Genomic DNA, 23,423 nt, shown 5'->3' with positions numbered 1-23,423 from the left:
ACCGCCAAAATACAGAAAGCAGTGAAACTCTCCACCTCCAATGTACCTCGAAATTTATCACTCCTGGACGACTTGCCCCCTCTGTTACGAGAGCTGAAGGTGCAAAAGAACCGCTACCACCGGAGGTGGAAGCAGTTTCGTGACCCTCAGGACAAACGCCAAATGAGACGCCTCCAACGCGAATTCAGCCACCGGCTCGCCGAATGGAGGTCTGAACAGTGGGAGGACAGGATGTCCAATGAGACGCCTCCAACGCGAATTCAGCCACCGGCTCGCCGAATGGAGGTCTGAACAGTGGGAGGACAGGATGTCCACTTTCCTACTCCACCAAAAATCTGACTGGGCTGTCATTCGCACCCTGCGGCGTTCTAAGCCAGCGACTGCCCATCCTATGCACACAGCAGCGGGCTTGTCTTATGATACCCTGCAAATTGTGGAAAAACTGGCAGATGCGTTCGAGGCCCAAAACCGCACTCTGGTCCAGGACCTTTCTCCGAACGAACTACTGGAAGAACATGAAGTCCTGACAGCTGTTGCTGCTTTCCGCAACCGCCCACCCCAGTCTGCTCCCCTTCTTACGTCCATGGCAGAAATTCAGCGCATCCTTCGACGGAAACGTGGCCGGTCGGCCCCTGGATTGGACGGAATTTTAAATGAACATCTTTGCCACCTTCCCCGCACACCACTCATCTCGTTCACCAAGATTTTAAACTGTTGTCGCACATCTGGCCTTTTCCCCCCTCAGTGGAAACAAGCCAAGCTGATTGCGATCCCCAAGAGGTTCAAGGACCCTACAGTCCCCACCAACAACAGGCCCATCAGCTTCCTAAACACTATGGCGAAGGTCCTTGAATCTGTGATCCTTCACCGACTTTCCCAACCTCTTGCGGCAGCTGGGACGATCCGTCCTGAACAGTTTTGATTCACTTCGCACCTCTCTGCTGAACTTCAGGTCCTACGGATCACTGAACACATCAGCAAAGGCTTCAACATTGCCAAGTCGACAGCTGCCGTTTTTCTGGACTTGCAAAACGCCTACGACAAGATCTGGCAAGACAACCTCGTACACAAGATGCTGACACAGACCCCTATACCGGATATTTATGTCAAGATCGTGGATGACTACCTCCGTGGCAGGACTTTCCTAGTGGCTCAACGGGGAATGCGATCTGGCATTCGCCAATTGTCGGCAGGCACTCCGCAAGGATCGGTGCTATCTCCCATCCTTTTTAATATCTATGTCAATGATATGCCGGTCATCCCCGAGTGCCACCTTGCACAATACGCTGACGACACAGCACTATACACCACTGGCCGCATTACTGACGCCGTCGTCGCCCGCCTCCAGCGACATGTGGACGCCACTATCACCTGGTGCCGGACAAACGAAATAGCTTTCATTGCCGCCAAAACTACGGCAGTTTACTTCACGAAACGGCGCCCAGTCCTCCGCCGAAATATCTCGATTGCAGGTTCCCTGGTCCCCGACAACCACCTATCTCGGGGTCCAGATGGACCACAAGTTGCTCTTCCACTGTCACGCGGAGTATGTCACCAACAAGGGGCAAAAGCTAACCAGGGCTTTGTACCCGCTCTTTCGCAGTAGGGAACTTAACCTGCATACCAAGCTCCGCATTTACCGAACAGTTATCCTGCCTGCCCTCACATATGGATCTGCTGCATGGGCCACGATTAGTGTCACCAGGATGCGGACATTGCAGCGCCTGCAGAACAAGGTGCTCAGGTGGAGCCTGCACGCCCCGCCACTCACGAGAATTGTCACTCTCCACGAGAAAGCGGATATCGTCCCCCTAAAGACGACCATACGCAACAACGCGCGGCGGCTCTATGAGAAAGTGGATGTCTTGCGGAACACTGTCCATGGGTTACGCCACGTTGGGACCGCACTTCCACGCCGCTGGCATCGACATCCGGTTCCCCTAACCATCCTAGAGGAATCGGATTACGACCATGGCTAACGATAGGTCTGGCACGCCCACCACGGACGCATCCTTTGGCGGGACTAGCCCCCATTCTACGTCCAATACTTTCCAACCATACCCGCCCACGTTAGGCTAAATTTTTCTGCCTGACTCATGTAGTACTGTCACCGTCAGAGGGTGGTACGGGACTACAAGTCCCACCGCCACACCTCCAAAGTGAATTGCAGTGACGCAGTCACTGCCCTGTGGATACATTTACTGCCTCACCAACCGCAATAGACCGGTGATGCTGTATTGTAACATATCACATAAAAACACACTTCTAATAGTAAAACTCGAATATCGTACCATTCGTATTTAAATACACTTTGCGTTCAAAGGGCACCTCACTTACAAGCGATGTTACTGCCTTTGATACGGTGTCAATTTGCACTAAACAGGTGTAAGGTAACAGGCGACACTGTAGTGTGAAGTTACATCTTTGATAGCAACGGCTCTGTGAACACTGCTGTTGAGCAGTAAATCTAGACGGCAAGAACTGACTGAGCGAATATTGCACGAATTTCCAATGAGGGGTGAGAGGTGGAACAGAGGAATCGCTTGGCTGCATCACGCTAAAATGTCGAGATTCTGGCTGAATTTGGAGCTAAAATACAAAAGAATAAAATATTTAAACTGGAAGATAAAAACAGCCCCAGTAAAAATCACCATGTTGTTAACATTTTATAGAATAAGCTATAAAAATAGCTTGTAAAAACTCATATAATAAGTTTAACGATACGTGTCAACTCACTGACATTGTACATGATATAGCAACTATTTGTGTATAAAAGCCTCTAATAAAAATATTTTCCATGTAGATAAATAAAACTGCCGATTGATTATGAACAGAATTCTCCGATTAAGACTGGACTGTCACCAGCAAAATTCTCCACAACACACGAAAAAGTTAGTCTATACATGGATAGTTACCACTAATATTTGTTTGTCGCTGTTTATTTAGTAATAAATTTGCATACCAATATTTACTAGAAAACATTTGATCCACGTAGTTCGGAAACGGCGAGGACGAATAAAGGGGCATGTCTGACTAGCAACAGCTGAATTTGTGAAACGTTGAAAATAAGAAAGTGAATTATAGGACAACGTGTAGATGCAATGAAATTACTTTTAAATGTGTGTGAACAACATTGTACAATGTACATATACTGAAATATTTAAAACATGTGGAAAATGTGTATACGAATTGTCGGGAAAACAGATGTTGTTCTGAGGGAAGTGGTGTCACCTGATATCACTGAAGACAGAGCATACATGGCGGACATCGAGGTCTTTTGCTGGTGGCGGTTTGTGGTATAAGGTCGACCGTGTGGCAGAGTGCCAAACATGTTTGAACGTGTCTCAGTTAGACACATTTCTGTATTCAATTGTTCGGAATTTAATAGTCTCTGTGCATCGCTGGAAGATATCGAGACTTATAAATTGCTAACTTAAGAAAGTTATGAGCGCGAAATTTCTTAGTGAACCATTTATTCGAAGGAGATTTGAATGCACTGTATAATGGTTGTAGGTTCCCTGCGACTGTTCTTCTCGCTCTGCTAGAATTGCATCTTCTGCGATTAAAATAGCTATAAAAACTGAAACGTGTGATAAGACTGCGTTATTATCCTCGGTGACTGTCACCTTGATCCACTGTGACTTAATTTATTATAATTGTACATGTTGTACATAAGTATGATTCACCGATCGGTGATTTAATTCATTATAATTATATATGTTGTACACAAGCATCATTCGTTGACTGGTTCCTAAGTCCGTTTGATGAACCTTAGAGTCTTATCTATAGACTCCATTCAACAGTGTACAACCGAACCTCCGTGTAGACAAAACATGTAAAGTTTTCTTACGTTGTTCACGTCAGTGGCCAACAGGCAGTTTTACGTATTGGATATACAGCCGTATTGTGTCAAGTTGTTGTGTCACAAATCGAAATGGAGCAACTAACTGTAGAGCACTAAATCAATCGTGCGAGACATTCTCCAGAACGTTTTGAAGAAGGGAAACGTGCGTGCAAAGTTTGTCTAGCACTCTTGCCTCTCGAACGAAAACGACGTGTCAACGCAGGATGCGCCATCATTGACATGCAAAATGCGAATAATTATTCTCTGGAAGAAAGACTCATCATGGTGTGAGCGTATGGGTGCTATTCTATCATTCTGCGCAACAGATTAATCTTAGATGTACCCTTTAACCTGTGGCTCCTGCAAGATGCAATTTCCACCCCCATACTACTACAGAAGTCAGACAGACGCTCCTAACGTTCTAAAGAGAAATGCATGAAAAACTTTCGGCAGTAAATATCTTCTGGCGTCGTACGCTGTAAGCAAATGTCACAAAAATTCACAAATTTTCTTACGTAACTTGTGGGATACTTGGATACTGGAGTAGTGCTACTTAGTGTAAGAGAAACATGAAACTAACGAAAATTTTTATTTATATTGCAAAAATTCTGAGAAATAACAATGGCACTTTTAGTTATGAATTGAAGAAGTTATATCCTGGTTCTTTTCGGAATGTGAAGTTACCTCTTAAGGATAGGATTCGCTAATGAAATTTGTATACAAAGTATTAAGATTGTTATTGACTTGGCAGAATGGCTGAGAGCCGCACCTACTCAACTTGAATAATTATCCGTTAGAATGTTGCTAGGTATGGTCGAGGCTGTCGTGTGTGAAATGCAGTGAACTGTACTGTTGTGGAGGAAATATGGGGCTCGCAAGAGCTGTAGCGCACAATACCTTAAGCTGCGATGACTGCTGTCTGCGCCGCTCGCTGCTGACAAATAAGATAACTCTCATTCTATCTGGATTGACCTTCACCAATCAAACTCTCCCTACGCCTTGATGAAGTCAAGGACTCCTATTCGCCCCTAGTCTAACTATTGGCGTGGTACAACGGTCAGATAACCAGTCCACCACGATGCCACTCAAAAATTCGCTCGCAGGCGTTTAACTATAACTCTGTCCGTTCACATCGCACTATAAGTGTGTCGGCCAGCACAGTGAACAACGCTTAATCGCAAGGACTCAATATAGAGTCGCACTCCGATTTGCTCTCGACAGAGGTGCTCTCCCAGTGAAGTACTGAGGAGAGACTTGTTCCTCGCTCTTTGAGTACATGTACGAGCGCGCACGGTCTGGTTATGTGTTCTCGCTCCATAAGCGACAACGGAACGGCCCCTCTCCATGCCAGACGTGAAGGGGTATATCTTTTGGTCTGTTCCCTTACTCCTTCAGCTCAAGGCGTCAGGAATATCTTCTGCCAATCAGCATTGCTCTTCTAAAATGGGAGAATGACGCTTCGTTCAAGGCTACCAATCCGGAAATCTCCAGCGTCGGCATTTGGCGTGTGCTGTCTTCCTGTGAAAATCTCTGAAACTGCGTGCTATATTTGTAAAGAATGTGTAGGCTTGGCGCTCCCACACAATGTAGCGGAATTTGCTTTTAAGCTAAACACGGGGTCGTCCTTTCACTCGGGCAAACGTTGTCTGCTCTACGGGCGGTCACCGGCCGACGTAGATAGGTTGGGACCGGCGTCCTGGCGTGCGGTTGCTCTCCTGAACTAAAAGATCCTGTGACCGTCGTGTCTGGAATGTATGTGTGTACTCCAGCCTCGAGTATTTCAACCATGGTGCGCACTTCTGATTAATTAGTTATTTGCATATCGTTTACATGAATTCATACAACATTGACTTTATCTTACCGAGTTAGGGTTCGAATGAAGCGTCTCGATGTGCGGAATATGATTGTGAGGGCGGAATATGTAAGCAATGAAGGGCAGGAGACCACGACGTCTTACAACGAGTGGCGAGACTTGGCGTTATTAACACGAACTTACCAGGAAACGACGAAGAACACAAAATCACATTTATGGGCAAAGCTTTGACGACATAACTGACATTGAAGCGAATTTGAAGCGCTAGTTGAACATCATCGAAAAGAAAGAACTTTCTTTTGAGATGGCTTATAAACTTCTGTGCGTTGTTTCTCAAGTGGGTGGAGACTACGTAGAACTCCTGAAGCGTTAAAATAACACTCTAAATGTTTCTCTATTATTTATAAACCCAGTCTCGAAACGTTTTGACGAATGGGGTATCTACTCCACAGACAGTTCATCCAGCACCTCCAGCTGGCTACTACGGGATCTCCACCGAAGGAGTCACTGATTTCAAAATTAAATATCTGGGAAACTAAGGTAGATAGACGAGTGAAGCAAAAGATATGTTCGTTATGAAAACGGTAAGAATTTAGTACAGAGGTATCGAACTAGTTCGAAAAGCTGCTAAGCGATTGCCCTGTAAGCTGTGCAGTTCGTACAGCATTAGCGTTTGTAATCAAACTCGTCCTCTGCTAGCATTCTCTGGAATCACGTCGCAATCTTTTAGAAGTGTCCACTATTCGCAGTACAGAAGTGGCGCAAACGTACAAAGGAATTTGACATCACTTTCTGCGGCTTCTCAACGGAGAAGCATTCAGGTGCCATTCACATAGCCGATTCAGACTCGTTCAGCGTGGTGGGCTGGTTTCGGTAGAGAGAGTCTCTCAATGTGCTGCACATAAAGAAGTTACAAGATGTCAGATCGGGCGAATATTGCGGGCAGTCCATCCCTGCGCCAGTATATTTTCAATAATCAAAAGCAAAGACTATTCCCTAAGTACTCTTCAAGACAACAAATCACCTGTCCGGTGCGACGTGGTCTGTCCCAATCCTGCTCGAACCACTAGGCGCGTTGTAGATCTTCCAACGGTGCCTCTTTGGTGACAAATAGTTACAAAATAGCAACGTGACGTTCACTAGTCGTCGTTTTTCGCATGAAAATGGTGCCCATAATGCCTCTACTTCATACCGCAGAACAAACAGAGTGCAATTGTTTCACTTCACGCAGATGCAAATTTTCAGAACCTCAAAATCGCCAGTTTTCTTCATTGACATGGAAGTGTGCTTCATGTGTGAACCAGATGCATCCAACATCGAATCCTTCATTATCAATCATTGGGAGAATCTGGTTCATAAAATCAGCCCTCTGTCGCGAAGAGTTTTGACTAGTGACTCTGGATTTCGAATGAAAACATGTTTAAGTTCAGTCTCTGTATTTCCAGCGTGCTCTAACGCTTCAAACAAGTCTCTGTTACAATTCTTCGAATGCGTTTTGTTGGATTTTGCTGAGTAATTTCAGAAACCGCGGTGAAATTTTCTAGAGTAACTAAAGTTTGCCTGGGGCCAACATTCCTCACTCGATCACCAGCCACGCTGTCTGTCCGTTGGAATTCTGTGAAGAGACTGCAAATAGTTATAACATTCGCTGCCTTTGCAACATGAAATCATGTATCTGCATCTTGCCGTAGGTCTGTGTTCTAACCTACGATATTCCAGTACTAGAAACGGAATGATTTAAGCCCCTTCCTTCAATTTCATAACCTCCTTTCACGTTTCAACTATATAGCTTTCGTTCCGAGCTGAAATGGTGTATTTATAGACACTATGTATTGCAGTTACAGCGTCATCTGTTGGCAGATGAACTATTTTGAAAGTTCTGTAGAAAATTCTTCCAGCTTTCACAATATATGTGTCGCTTTTAGCAACCGTTTATTGATCCTAGTTTTCGAGGTATTTATTTTTGAAATCAGGGATGTCTTCGCGTAAGGCGGTCAGTACAGAATGAACGGTTCACTCCATACAATCAAATTTTAGTCTTCAGTCTTCAGTAAAGAGCGACCAGTTGTGGTCGCCGAATCTGTCAATTGTTGCACGCCTCCACCGCATCCACTTTGGTACTATGTCCAACGGGATGTGATCCTGAGTAATAGCTGATTCATTCATTGATGACAGTATGAAACAGATATTCACAAACTTATTAATTCATTTTTACATACTGCCCTTCTCCGACCACTCAGAAAACGTTTCAGAGTCATTATCATGGCCTTAAATTTGTACTTAATGTTTGAGGGTGAAATAGAAAAAAATGGTTCAAATGGCTCTGAGCACTATGGGACTTATCATCTGAGGTCATCAGTCCCCTAGAACTTAGAACTACTTAAACCTAACTAACCTCAGGACATCACACACATCCATGCCCGAGGCAGGATTCTAACCTGCGACCGTAGTGGTCGCGCGGTTCCAGACTGAAGCGCCTAAAACCGCTCGGTCACACCGGCCGGCTGGCGAAATAGAACAAACGGATGTAACTGAACCGTTACAGTAACAGTGCGGAACAAGGACTATGTAGTTGAGAACTTCACCACTTAGTAGTCAGGCTATGGGATAACTCAGACATAAAAATACTTTTCCAAAAATTGAGATAGTTTGGAACGTGCTAGTTCAAATTACTCTGTATTTAAAAAAGAAATACATATCAAATGTGATACTCACGCGGACTAAAAACGTGATTATAAAGTACATGAATCAGAAAGCAACCTTTTAGTGTACCACGTTTCAGCGGTTTACGTGTCAACTGTCTGAAGTATAATTGGTCAATATAGTTAATGTATAATTGCATGCGGCGTTTAGTTTCATATTTCAGTTTTTATGGTTGTTGTTTCGTCGTTGTTATTTGTGATGGATGACGACGACGACGGCGACGATAACGACGACGATGATGATGATAATGATGATAAAGCAGTGAAAGCGTGAAATCCGATGCCAACATATGGCATCTTCATCTCGAACAGCTCTAAGTGAGGAGGGGGGGGGGGGAGGGCTGAGGGGAAAGTAGACACCAATTTTAAAGACCGTTCTGACGGACAGATCCCCCCTACAGTTTCATAGAGAAGTGTTCTGGACAGATTTGGAAATAACCTGCGCTATTAGCGGAAATTATGATAATCTGGTACTGCAGTGCACCAAATCGTCTCCCGTTGCCCGTCGTATACTAGCAATAAAACTTACTCGAACCAGCTGCCTTCAAGTCAATGAGTACAGTGCAAGCGTTCTATGCTAACCTGATCTACGGAGACGTGTGCACAGCGTACTTTGAGATGATGCAGTATAAAGCACCTACGTCGCATAACTTTCCAAAAATTTAAGACAACTGACTTTTTTATCCTTTTTTTATTTTTATTATTTTTTTATTTTATTTTTTTTTAGCTTGGAATGCTGCAACAACGTAGAATGAGAAACATTCGATGGCATTCGTAACATCACAATAATAGCAGATAATTCCGTTTCATCTGTTCACGTATTAATTCTCTCACCTTGAGCAGCAGAGTCAATGCAAAAATAATATTCTTACTGTACTAGTCGATACTAGTAAACCTCTCATTCTTCTGCTAACTTTACAAAACAGTTAACGTGTTAAGTACTTGAGGTTAAGAATGTAAGCGAGTATCAGTTTGTAAAAGGTTTCAAACTGTGTATAAAGATTGTTTCAATTCGCTAAATGCTCTCAACATCAAACATAGGATAAATGTCGTCTGGTTAATTTGCGCTTTGTTTTAAGCAAAAGATATTCTTCCACACGTACCGATGTTTATGACGACATATCTCATGAACCATATGTCATACGGTGATACAAATGAGCAACTACATTCAGCGGTGTATGTGTATATTGTCTGTAATGTGTGTTGCGCATAGAGCTGGTAGTAAAGAAATAGTAGATTAAAAAGACGAGCCTGATGCTGAAGTTTTACTGAATGAACAGCAAAAAAGTAGTCAGCGATAATCTTTTTCCTTTCACTACTGTGGGAGTGGGTGGTGGGCGGGCGGTCAATGAAAAAAGTTCAGAAAAATTGGAAGTTATGTGTAAATCATATTGGAAGTCTATAAGTGCCTTCATTCTTAGGTACTGGAAGAATAAAATATGGTTATTTTGAGCGCCGTGAGATACGCCGCGATAAATCTTTAATCTCATGTTAACGTAAAATTATACTGCTTACTGTGCAGATTAATACAGCATTTTAAATTCTTAAATTCGGTCAGTAATGAAACGAATACTGAAAATGAAATTTTTGTTGTACTGGAAGCCGTTATAGGCTACCAGCAACTGGGACCGGTCACTGTGCACCTGGTCAGTCTTTTGGCAATAATTACGAGGTGCATTCAAGTTCTAAGGCCTCCGATTTTTCTTCTAATTAACTACTCACCCGAAATCGATGAAACTGGCGTTACTTGTCGACGTAATCACCCTGCAGACGTACACATTTTTCACAACGCTGACGCCATCATTCCATGGCAGCGGCGAAGGCTTCTTTAGGGGTCTGTTTTGACCACTGGAAAATCGCTGAGGCAACAGCAGCACGGCTGGTGAATGTGCGGCCACGGAGAGTGTCTTTCATTGTTGGAAAAAGCCAAAAGTCACTAGGAGCCAGGTCAGGTGAGTAGGGAGCATGAGGAATCACTTCAAAATCGTTATCACGAAGAAACTGTTGCGTAACGTTAGCTCGATGTGCGGGTGCGTTGTCTTGGTGAAACAGCACATGCGCAGCCCTTCCCAGACGTTTTTGTTGCAGTGCAGGAAGGAATTTATTCTTCAAAACATTTTCGTAGGATGCACCTGTTACAGTAGTGCCCTTTGGAACGCAACGGGTGAGTATTACGCCCACGCTGTCCCAGAACATGGACACCATCATTTTTTCAGCACTGGCGGTTACCCGAAATTTTTTTGGTGGCGGTGAATCTGTGTGCTTCCATTGGGCTGACTGGCGCTTTGTTTCTGGATTGAAAAATGGCATCCACGTCTCATCCATTGTCACAACCGACGAAACGAAAGTCTCATTCATGCTGTCGTTGCGCGTCAACATTGCTTGGCAACATGCCACACGGGCAGCCATGTGGTCGTCCGTCAGCATTTGTGGCACCCACCCGGATGACACTTTTCGCATTTTCAGGTCGTGATGCAGGATTGTGTGCACAGAACCCACAGAAATGCCAACTCTGGAGGCGATCTGTTCAACAGTCATCAGCGATCCCCCAAAACAATTCTCTCCACTTTCTCGATCATGTGGTCAGACCGGCTTGTGCGAGCCCGAGGTTGTTTCGGTTTGTTGTCACACGATGTTCTGCCTTCATTAAACTGTCGCACCCACGAATGCACTTTAGACACATCCATAACTCCATCACCACATGTCTTCTTCAACTGTCGATGAATTTCAATTGGTTTTACACCACGCAAATTCAGAAAACGAATGATTGCACACTGTTCAAGTAAGGAAAACGTCGCCATTTTAAGTATTTAAAACAGTTGTCATTCTCGCGGCTGGCGGTAAAATTCCATCTGCCGTACGGTATTGACAATGAACGCGGCCTCATTTTAAAACAATGTGCATGTTTCTATCTCTTTCCAGTCCGGACAAAAAAATATCGGAGGCCTTAGATCTTGAATGCACCTCGTATGGGTGTGGCAGCGAGCAGCGGGAGATTTCATCAATGCATCTGTGTAAAATGCTTACGTACACTGAGCAACTTAAAAAATGCAACTTCATCTTTAATGGGAGAATTTTTTTGTTTCAATACCTGTTTATAAAATTATTGTCTTTTCATTTTTCTATATTACTCGAATTAATCAAAATTTATCTATTCCTCGGAAACACCATTATCTCACTACTTTATCAACTCATTTTTATGCTACCTTCTCAGTTACACAGGTACCCCATTCCTTCCCTCCCTAGCAACACAATATGAGAATAGAATCCATTTACACTCGTCCCCAGTTACCACCTCTATTTGTGTACCACTATGCTTCTTCATTACTTCATAACTCCTCCCCACTTACCCAATGATTCATTCGTTATTACAACCCATTTCTTCCCTCTTGACCTTATGGCTCATTATTTCCAATTAGCCACTACCCCTATTATTTCACAGTCACACTGAATTATAACCACGCTATACAGCATAATTCTTTCTGTCACACGATTTTCCCAGTTACTTCCCTAATTACCCACCTGCATTACTCTTCTGCTGCCCACGTATTATTCCCCCTACCCCGCCCAAACAAACGTGTAATCACCCTATTGTCCCAATTTAGTCGTACTTAAGGGGAGTTGGAACGCCGTATCCCGATAATGTTAAATTTAGTGACTGGCTTCCCTGTATTTCAGGGACCACTGTAACCATTGATAAGAAACTTTTACAGGACATTAAATTGTATGTTGTAAGCCTACCGAGCTACAGTAATTGCATTTAAGTCATTGCTTTCGGAAATACAATTTTTTGATTACTCGGTTAAATTTTGTGTACTTTTTCATACATTTTCCAAAATAATTTAATTATTCATAACATTATGTTCATCTTTTAATTTAGTAGACTCAGGATATGTATGCTATTATTCCCTGAAAATCTGAATACTCTACTCGAACTGGTTTCTGAGATTTAGGGAAAAATGCAACAGATAATGTAAATTTTCGGGAACACCTTCTAAAGTTTCAAAAGACTGCAACTAACTCAATATATGCTTAATTTTTTTTTTATTTTTAGTCACTCAGAAGCATCCTGCATCACATTGTATATCATCCTTTAGATCTTTTTCCAAGTTTTTTCTTATTTTCTTCTTTTTGGACTCCTTACTGGCCATCTGTGTTGCATACTCTGCTTTGTCAATGCGAACCTTGTCCATCCATCCTCTGTTGCAGGTTTTTGCAGGATTAATTCCCATATGCTGTAGCACTTTCACCCTACCAATGGTGTCATCATTAAAAGCAATAACAGCCTGACTGACCCGCCATTTTAGTGTCTTCATTCTAACAATAAAATTTTTTGGTAAGTTAGTCCATATAAGATTATTGAATGACACATTGGGATTTTGAGTGTGACCGTTCAGACACTTCTCCAGTAATTCAGGATTTGCCAGGTCTCTGTAAATAGTTTTTACGATATCCATGACTGCTACTGGGATGAAATGTTTATGGATGTATGAACTGTTTGAGTACTGGGCATTGCGGTAACTGCAACATGAATCATGTCCAGGAGGGTAAAGGTGGTGCCCCGGGTTTTTCATCAGTTGACAGTCTGTGGAAGAAGGTAGACCATACTGCCTGCTTCATTTTCAAAAAATCCTCAGTATTATTTCTAATGGCATCCTATAATACTGCTGTAGTTTATCAATCATTTTGTCTGTCAGCCTGCCTCTCATGGTTTTACCATCAGAAAGTTCCTTGTCTCTCAAACTTTGTTTCAACTTCCTCTTCCTGGTGCCCTTCCTCTTCTGGACATGACCAACACTCTTATCCTTTATAACACAGCAATCCACTGCCTTCTATATAAAAAAATACCTATTTTATTAGATCTTGAAGTGATGCACGTAAAAATTATAACATTTTCAACCTCTGAAGATTATATTTAAAAAAAATTCTTCCCATATGAGTTTATAAGTGATATATATATATATTGTTTTATAATATTAAGGGAAGTTGAAGTGGAATTTTTTTTCACATTTTCGGATTTTTATGTCATTATATATATATATATATATAATTTTATTCGGAAAATAGCAAATTTTATAATGAAATTAAAATCCGAAAATGTGAAAAAAAAACTTTTTCCGCTCCAACTCCCCTTAAGATTATAAAACTGCGGGAATGTACAAGTGATGATAATTAAGATAAGTTATGTGGTCAGCCACATGACTGCATCTACGTATGTCAGCATACTCACATAACTAAAACTGCGTTCATTGTGTCTGACAAAATCCCTCCAAATTAACGGTTATGAAGGCAAATAATATTATTGCTAAAAGTACTCAAATTTAAGCTGTGAATAGTAATAGTTTTGGAAAGTGGATCTCTTTGCTGTATCTACCACGTACGTGCTTAATGGATCATATCAAAGTGTTGTCATTTCCACTTCAGGAACTTAATAACTTGTGACAAAAAACACCAGGATTCTTCATTTACGGCCTTAAAACACAGAAGCTATATAATCCACCGATTTCCAGCTTCGTCACGATACGATCCCACAGATTAGCTGCACCAGGCTTAATATTTAAAGAGACTACAGTGGATCGAAAGCTAGCTAATTGAAGAATTAATGTTTTTAAAAAGCAAGCATTATACAGCGACTGTTCGTAGTGTTAATACGTAGAATCCGCCATTTAAACCACAGTCGCAGGATAAAGGTGCATAAAACGTAAGACTTATTTTTCGTATCAAAAAACGAAATTGCATGGGATTATATAGCGTTATGTTGCGATCGCAGTATTATTTCGTGTTAACCGATATTTCGCTTTACAAATTTCCCGTTTTATTGTAATTATACATTATGTGATCAAAAGTTTCCGGACACCTACTAGTCAACGTTAATTCGGGGTACGTCCACCATTCACCTTTATGACCGCTTCAGTGGTCCTGTGGACACTTTCACCGAGGTGTCTGAAAGTCTGTGTAGGAACAGCAGCCGACCTTCCTTAAGAGCCGAAACCACACAAGGTAGATATGCTGGACGCTGGGGTCTGGAGGGAAGTCAACAGTTCATTTGGCTCAGGTCGGGAATCTAGGCCCACCAGTTCTTTTCCGGAACATTACTGTCCACAGATGCTGCTTTATACAGTTCCTCTGCTGTACTCAGTAAAATATTTTCATATGTTTTCGAATTCAGTCAAAAACATCCTAACCACGAGAAACATCACCATACCATAACCCGACCTCCTCTGTCCTTCATTGTTGGCACTACACTTGCACCCGCCAAACCCAGCTCAACCGCGGCTTAGCATAGACTCCAAAAAAATGAAATGAGCATGTGACACTTTTGGCCGGGAGGACCCATCCGGGGAAGTTCGGCCGCCGAGTACAAGTCTTATTTCAGCCGACGCCACATTGGGCGACTTGCATGCCGGTGATGAGGATGAAATGAGGAGGAGGACAACACAACACCCAGTCCACGAGCGGAGAAAATCTCCAACCCAGCCGGGAATCGAACCCGGGCCCGCTACATGGTAGGCAAGCACGTTACCAATCAGCTAAGCAGGCGGACAGCATAGACTACAGAAATGCATGTTATAAAGAGTGCTCGACCATTCCACCCAATTCTTCCTAACTCTTTTTGCACAGTCATTGTGCTACCTGTGCTGCTGGTAGTCCTATGCAACTCGCAAGTGATTCCTCCCTTTGATTTCATGCGATTATTTACAACTACCATTCGCAATGGTCTCTGCCCGCTTATATATGAGCTCAGCCTGGTGTTGGTTTCGCAGTGGTTGTCCCTGTGGCGCATTTATTACTGAGGTGATATCCGTGACTTGTCCAGTTTCGGGGTCACTGAGATTTCCTGACGGTCCCATACTACTGACAACACAATGATCCCGCCTCCTTTTATTGTGGTGGACCGCTCTCGTGATGACTAGTGTTCAATTCCACGTTTCACAGGAGTGTCCGGACACTTTTGATGGGACAGTTCAGCTGTAGAGCCAGCCACGGTGGCCGAGCGATTCTAGGCGCTTCAGTCCGGAACCGCACTGCTACGGTCGCAGGTTCGAATCCTGCCGCGGGCATGGATATGTGTGATGTCCTCAGTTTAGTTAGGTTTAACTACACCACTGGCCATTAAAATTGCTACACCACGAACATGACGTGCTACAGACGCGAAATTTAACCGACAGCAAGGGGATGCTGTGATATGCAAATGATTAGCTTTTCAGAGCATTCACACAAGGTTGGCGCCGGTGGCGACACCTACAACGTGCTGACATGAGGAATGTTTCCAACTGATTTCTCATACAGAAACAGCAGTTGACCAGCGTTGCCTGGTGAAACGTTGTTGTGATGCCTCGTGTAAGGAGGAGAAATGCATACCATCACGTTTCCGACTTTGATAAAGGTCGGATTGTAGCCTATCGCGATTGCGGTTTATCATATCGTGACATTGCTGCTCGCGTTGTTCGAGATCCAATGACTGTTAGCAGAATATGGAATCGTTGGCTTCAGGAGGGTAATACGGAACGCCGTGCTGGATCCCAACGGCCTCGTATCACTAGCAGTCGAGATGACAGGCATCTTACCCGCATGGCTGGAACGAATCGTGCACCCACGTCTCGATCCCTGAGTCGGGGACGTTTGCAAGGCAACAACCATCTGCACGAACAGTTCGACGACATTTGCAACAGCATGGACTATCAGCTCGGAGATCATGGTTGCGGTTACCCTTGACGCTGCATCACAGGCAGGAGCGCCTGCGATGATGTACTCAACGACGAACCTGGCTGCTCGAATGGCAAAACGTCATTTTTCCGGATGAATCCAGGTTCCGTTTACAGCATCATGATTGGCAAACCGCGGTGAACGCAAATTGGAAGCGTGTATTCGTCATCGCCACACTGGAGTAACACCCGGCGTGATGGTATGGGGTGCTATTGGTTACTCGTCTCGGTCACCTCTTGTTCGCATTGACGGCGTTTTGAACAGTGTACGTTACATTACAGATGTGTTACGACCCGTGGCTCTACCCTTCATTCGATCCCTGCGAAACCCTATATTTCAGCAGGATAATGCACGACCGCATGTTGCAGATCTTGTACAGGCCCTTCTGGATACAGAAAATGTTCACTGCTGCCCTGGCCAGCACATTTTCCAGATCACTCACCAACTGAAAACGTCTGGTCAATGGTGGCCGAGCAACTGGCTCGTCACATTACGCCAGTCACTACTCTTGATGAACTGTGGTATCGTGTTGAATCTGCTTGGGCGGCTGTACCTGTACACGCCATCCAAGCTCTGTTTGACTCAATACCCAGGCGTATCAAGGCCGTTATTGCGGCCAGAGGTGGTTGTTTTGGGTACTCTTTTCTCAGGATGTATGCACCCAAATTGCGTGAAAATGTGATCACATGTCAGTTCTAGTATAATTTATTTGTCCAATGAGTACCCGTTTATCATCTGCATTTCTTCTTGGTGTAGCAATCAATGGCCAGTAGTATAGTTCTAAGTTCTAGGGGACTGATGGCTCATAGTGCTCAGACCCATGGAACCATTTGATTTTTAGCTGCAGAGTGTGGAAGTGCTTGAGCTGTGAAGGTGGCGCGTGCCTGCAGGTTACGGCAACGTGACGCCCAAGACTGAGTGGGGGAAGCTGGCGACGATCGTGTACGCCATCGTGGGCATGCCGCTGTTCCTGCTCTACCTGTCCAACATCGGCGACATCCTGGCGCGCAGCTTCAAGTGGACGTTCGCGCGCCTCTGCCTGTGCCGCGGATGCGCCCGCCGCCGCCGCCTCCCGCCGCCTCCGCCGCCGGCCCCCTGGCAGGTAGGTGAGCCGCCGCTCGTCTGCTGGCTACCGTCTGCTCTGCACCACCCGTTTCCGAAAGGCTTCTTGCCTTTCTCATGGGACGCAAGTGTCGAAATACCAGAATTATCACTGTTTTACGTCGGAGTTGGCCTACTCAGAGAGTTTAATTTGTCATCTTGTAAAATTCAAGTTGTGATGTCAATCGTCCGTAGCCATTAATAAATAGTTTATCGATTCAGGAAGGCTAAGAGGAATACGACAAATAGAATCTGGCAGAGTCCTTAAGAACAAACTATCTGCAGCAATGAGCGATGGTTTAACAGGCTTGCGTCATCTGTTAGCCAGAGACGTACCCGCTGGTTCACTTCATTCGCTGCCATGCCGCACTGATTACGCGTGTTAATCCCTATCTGCACGTACCTGATCCGCATTCGTTCTGACAAAGAGCTCCAACCTGTGCAGCATACCTACTCTTTGCATTACTGGAAACAGTTAGTAAACAAGTTTGTACATCTTCAAATAAGTAGAAAGAAAACTGGTGAAAAAACAATATTTTGTCAAGTCCGTATGTCATTCTGTAGACATTAAATACATTAGCATCAATACCAACGTAAGCATAAAAGACTCAACGTTCAAAATTCACGGACCTTGTACTGTAGCAGCCAGTTCCTCGTAATACTAATCTCTCATAAAATTGTCTATCTAGTGACTCGACGATGAGATCAAATAATAATTGCACTGCCACATGGGACTTTGTAAAGGAAACGCCAAGATTCATCTGAAACTTCCTAACACCGAAACACGCGACAAAGATGACAAAAAATGACGCCCGCAATTAGATCAAAAAGCCATCAGCGAATTCCAAATACAACACTAAGAAAGTCCACAGTAAGATAAGAAGCACTGACCTATTTCCGGACGTCATTCTGAGAGGTGACTCAATAGCGCAACATAATCTTTGTTCATCGCAGCTAATCCCGTCTATATCTGTAGATGTTGTCACACTCAAAAATATAATTTTGAAACACCAATGAAAGTGACTTCCTATGCGACTATTCGTATTTATACTTTGCTAACATCAAATGACCAACCGAAAAGATTATTGCGTCAGTGACGTGGAACAGACATCCCTTACAGATCCTTCCTCGGTCAGCGCCTCTTGGGGTCTGCCTCAAACGAGTTACTCCCACCCTTATTTATGTACTTTTTGCCGACTATGACTTTAGAAGTGTCACTAATCCGACGGTATATAATTCTGATATTGTGAAGCTCAACACCTGTTCCTCCCTTGTTAACTCACTCCGAAATCTCTTCAAAATAATTCTGCAGTCGCTCTCTCTGCAACAATACTTGTCTGTTTGGGGAAGATTCCACCTCCAGAATGGATTCGTCTGCTTTCTGGAAATTTACAATAATGATATAAGCTGAAGAAACGAATTAAAATTTGTGCCAGAGGCGGGAATTGAACCCAGATCTCCCTGTTTAATAGTCAAGTATGCTAGCCATTATACTGCAGTAGCAGTCTAAGTAACTACTCTTTTCCCATGCCTTCCCTAACGCAAACTTCCATCCGCATCTTCAGTTTATTTCCCCTAGTTAAATAGTCACTATTTCCAAGGCTCTACGGTATTGGAATAGCATCTGAACGTTGGATATAATGGGGAAATCCTGTCTATACCCCAGGTGTAAGTGATCTATAGACCTGCTAGTAAGCAAGGAGACCTGGGTTCAGATCCAAGTGGCGGCATAAATTTTATTTCGTTTCTTCGGCTTCTATCATTATCATAGATAACGTTGCGTCGCAGATGTAATTACATCAATTCTGCAAATTGTCCTCACCAAATAGTTTCCTCATATGAGAAAAGAGGAAGACAATACAAGGAATGAGTCAATATTTGATAACTCATAGAAGCAGCAAGTCTGTTTCCAGTGGAGAATGGCATGTAGAGTTGTCGTGGATTCCAGAGCTCTCCCTCTCCACGCCACATAGACAGCATTCCGAGCCGCTTCTATATAACAGACTCCTCTATCCAAAAATCGAAAACCAAAACCACAGCCAGTTCATAATATCGTGTAGTAATTCGCTTTCGGCAGCAGGGAAATACTGCAGTTATGTAAGGACAATATAGACGCCCAAAGACAGGTATACTATATTCCTGCTGCCGAAAACGAATTACCGCCAATATTTACTCTTGATTTTGGCTCTTCTAGTGATGATACTCTCTCATGCGGTTTTCAGTGTGTACCAGGTATGCAGACAAACACACAAACAATTGATTAACTTCGTTTTTTATAGGTGTCACTTAAAACTTCATAACTACCTCCCATATCTTGGTGATTGTGTGGATGATATACTGCCTCAAAATCGATGGCACGTCTGCAGTCGAAGTTAAAGTTTTTCAAAGCTCTTTCAAACTGTGCCTGCAATAATGGATCCCGATGTGTTTGAAATCGACACCCTCTTCATTTTTTATCATTATGGCAGACAGTTCCTTCTTCTCGTAGAGGCCTTTAATGTATCTTCATAAACTTTCCTTTATATTCTATTTGTTTACGATTTCCAGTTTCTTCACATTTTCCCTGTATCCATTTCGCTTTTGCTTCTTATATTTGCATGATTCCTAAGGGGCGGGTCTGAGAAGTTATGCCACTACGAAGATGCGAGGTCTGATATAGCCGACGGTCCTTATACGTACACGACACTGTACACCAAACGCAGTCATCATCATCACCCTAATTTATGCAGCTGTCAACTGATTCTTCTAAGAGACGGCGACAGGGGTGACTTACTTCATATCATGTATCGCACTAAAAAATGATTGCAAGGTCTTCACAAGCTCTCGAGACATTTGGCAAAAGACGCATCTGCACTTTTCTGGCATCCTCACAATAAGAATTACATACGTCAATTCTATCTGAAAAGGTACGTATTCATCGCCGACCGCTATACTTTCGTCACATTCTTTCTGCATACGCCTGGCCCGTCTTCATGAAGTTTATATTCACCGTTTTTGGTTGAAGTGCTGGATCTTCTTCATCTTCCATACTGTTAGGAAGTTTCTCAAACTATAGCTATATTCACTTTCTTGCCCATATCAAGGCAAACGACTTTGGACAGTTCCATTTCTACTTACGTCGCTTGTTTCGCAACCTATTTCCCCTCAAGTATTTTATGCCTGCTGTATGTATTTTTCTGTTATCTTTCTTTTTATTGATGCACCTCTCAAGTACACACTACAGTTATGGTATCCTCATAGTTTCTATATATTTCATTTTATTATATTTTATGGTCTTGCAGTTAAATGTTCCACTGATAATACCACGTATCGTTTGAAATTTGTACATGTTTTCATCTACATTATTATCATTATCACTTCTCATATAGCACCCCGGATATTTAAAATTTGACATTCAAGAAATTTTATTTATTTTTATGGATTGCAAACTTCATCTTATGTAATGAAATTTTAAGAATGTCTTGTGTGGTTGCCACGTTTAATCGCATTACTGCTAGAAGGAGCTCATCTCGACATTTTTATAAGCGATACTCTACGTTCAATGATGACAAGACTTTTCTTCTCATTATCTTTCGTTGTGCGCGTGGTGATGCTGTAGATATAATAGGAATTTGAATAAAGCCTCTACGTCTTTCCAGATCCAAAAATGAGTGGGCAAACAACGGATGGCACGGTGCTAATATCTCATGTTGTAATTTCATTCTTCGTGCTATTGTTTGGAAACTAATTATTTCCTGTAAATTACGCCAGCGATTTCCTGATAGTTTGTAAAATTTTTTTATCACTGTTCCAAAAAGGTTATTAAAATAGTTTGTAATTTTATTGGCTTGTGTTCCTAAACGATCACGAGTTTAATATGCTCAGAATCGGGTTACTCCTGATGCCTTTCTCTGATGCGCAGAGGTCGTCATCGGCTCCAGCGTCCTTCCAGGAGTTCCAGATGGAGCGCCGGGCGCCCCCGATGCGCCGTTCGTTGGGCCAGCGACCCCTGGGAACGGGGGCGGACGTGGGGGTGGGCGTGGGCGGTCTGCGCGACCTCGACGGCGGCGGCGCCTTCTCCGAAGACGGCGTCGTCTCCGACCCGGAGGCCGACGAGGACCTCGACGACTCCGCTGACGAGGACTCCACCAGCAGCACGTCCAGCTACGACCCGCAGTCCGTCACCGTGCCCGTCACCCTCTGCCTGGCCATCATGGTGGGGTGAGTCTGCTGAAATCAACAACGACAGGCCTCAAATTTCTGGTACCGATTTGTTTTTAATCTGCTTTTCGTCCTCTCTTCCAAGGGGCAGAGCGGACACTTGTAGATGCGACTCACTAGAGTAGTGCTCGTCAAACTGCGGTACGCGGGCAGAACACGGTCTGCATGAAGGATTCGTACGGCCCACGGTTCTCAGACTTATTTTATAATACGAGTAATATGCATGTAGCAACTACGCCAACTCCCGAATGAATCCATTAAGTCAATTAACCTTAAGAGCTTCTTGACAGCGTAGCCTTCCTGTTCAGTAGAGGGAAAAGTAGCATGACCACTGCTGGGTTACGGGATGTGAGAAGAGGAATGTTTCATTGTTTATCTTGTAGTACCGACAGTTCACGGCTGTGTGCTTCTCGTACCGATCACCTACTATGGTACAAATTTAGAACAGGCGTAACATGAATTCGTGCACACGCATTATAGAGACGGCCATCTTCAAATGTGGTACATAGTTGTAGCAAGGAATATGAAAAAAATTAAAGCTGTTGTATTTTATTAGGCCCAGAAAGTTATCTAATGAGTTTACGTTCTGCCTAAGATCAAATCAAGAACTTCATCAACGATTCTAAAATATCACCAACACAATGAGGAAAAGAAGACTGTATCGACATATTAAAAGAACGGAATCAGAGAGGTTCGCCAACAAGATTATTCTCTTGCAGTGGAACAGGAAGACACAAGTTCCATGGGTGAAAAAAGTGCACAGGGATCTAGAAAAATGCGGGGTCACGGCAGAAGAAATTGTGAACACGCAGATCTTTAAGAAAAAGGTTTCGGAAGTGAAAGATTTCTTCGAGGAGTGAACGAGGAAGAACAGAGTGTTCTCGGCAGAAGAACGTACAAGAGTGAGCCAACGGATGAAGGAGTACTGGCGAAAGAGGAAGGAAGAGAACTTTAGAAAATGAGAGAAGTTGTGTAAACGTAGCCTATAGGTGACTGTAACGAAAATAAATAAATAATAGTACGTGATGAGCAGAAGAAAATTACATTAAAACTTTTAGTTACTATTTGTAATGGTATCTCATTCTGCATAATGTAATTAAATGTGTATATTGTTACTGTTGTTAATCAATTATCCATACAGTCACGCAGGCAACACAAAATTTTTTAGACAACTAAGGAGCCACAATGTTACGGTTGCTGAGCGTGGCAGCAACCTCAAACCGATAACAGTCGACATGAAGTGTTCCGAATGCTACAGTCTTTTAACGATCAGCACTTAGCTCTTACTGTAGCAAGTGTATTAGGATATCATGTCACACTAACTTATGTAGGTAACGAATTAATAATGAAGTCGGCTCGAGCTGCCGCCCCACATTGTCAGTACTGGCTCTTCAGCAACCACGATTGACGACCACGTCATCACAGAGTTGAGGATCTTTCCAGCAAGTGTGCAGAATCTCTGGAAAGCACCGGCTCTTACGACGCCGCTATAACCAAACTTGAGGACACCGGAGGAGATCAGGAGTGTTCAAACTGCTATTTACCTCATTCGCTCCGATATTTTAAGTGACTGTTACTCTCTACAAGGCTTCTAGCTGAGGTGACGTGTTATGATAATAGTTTAGTTTTCCGCCCCCCTAGATGCTAGCACACTGCTAAGGAGATAAAGAATCATGTACAGATGTGAAGAATAATGGATGGAAGTGTCCGACAGCAAGATGCAGCTAGTAGTCAACAATGCCATTTTAACGTACCTCCTTCCTGACATGCAGTAGACATGAGGTCTTCTGTAAAGTTTGGAAGGTAGGAGACGAGGTATTGGCAAAAGTACAGCTGTGATAACGGCCCGTGAGTCGTGCTTGGGTAGCTCAGTTGGTAGAGCACTTGCCCGCGAAAGTCAAAGATTCTCAGTTCGAGACTCTGTCCGGCACACAGTTTTAATCTGCCAGGAAGTTTCATATCAGCGCACACTCCGCTGCAGAGTGAAAATCACGTTCTGGATGAGCTCTTCCCATTCGTCTTCTCATAGGAGACAGCTCTAAGACACGTGGTTTCT

General features: G+C 43.5%; 1 protein-coding gene across 1 annotated transcript in view; it reads left to right on the top strand.

The window, feature by feature from the left end:
- LOC126100947 (potassium channel subfamily K member 13) overlaps positions 1-23,423 on the top strand; it is a 1,039,067-nt gene that overhangs the window by 907,652 nt on the left and 107,992 nt on the right. The window contains exons 6-7 of the mRNA XM_049911608.1: positions 16,957-17,168; positions 21,069-21,367. Of these exons, the coding sequence (XP_049767565.1) occupies positions 16,957-17,168; positions 21,069-21,367 (511 nt within the window). The remainder of the gene's footprint in view (positions 1-16,956; positions 17,169-21,068; positions 21,368-23,423) is intronic.

Source organism: Schistocerca cancellata, chromosome 9 (genome assembly GCF_023864275.1).
Source record: "Schistocerca cancellata isolate TAMUIC-IGC-003103 chromosome 9, iqSchCanc2.1, whole genome shotgun sequence".
Lineage (NCBI taxonomy): Eukaryota > Metazoa > Arthropoda > Insecta > Orthoptera > Acrididae > Schistocerca > Schistocerca cancellata.
Note: the sequence above shows the minus strand (reverse complement) of the source record. Positions and strands in the feature narration are given on the sequence as shown.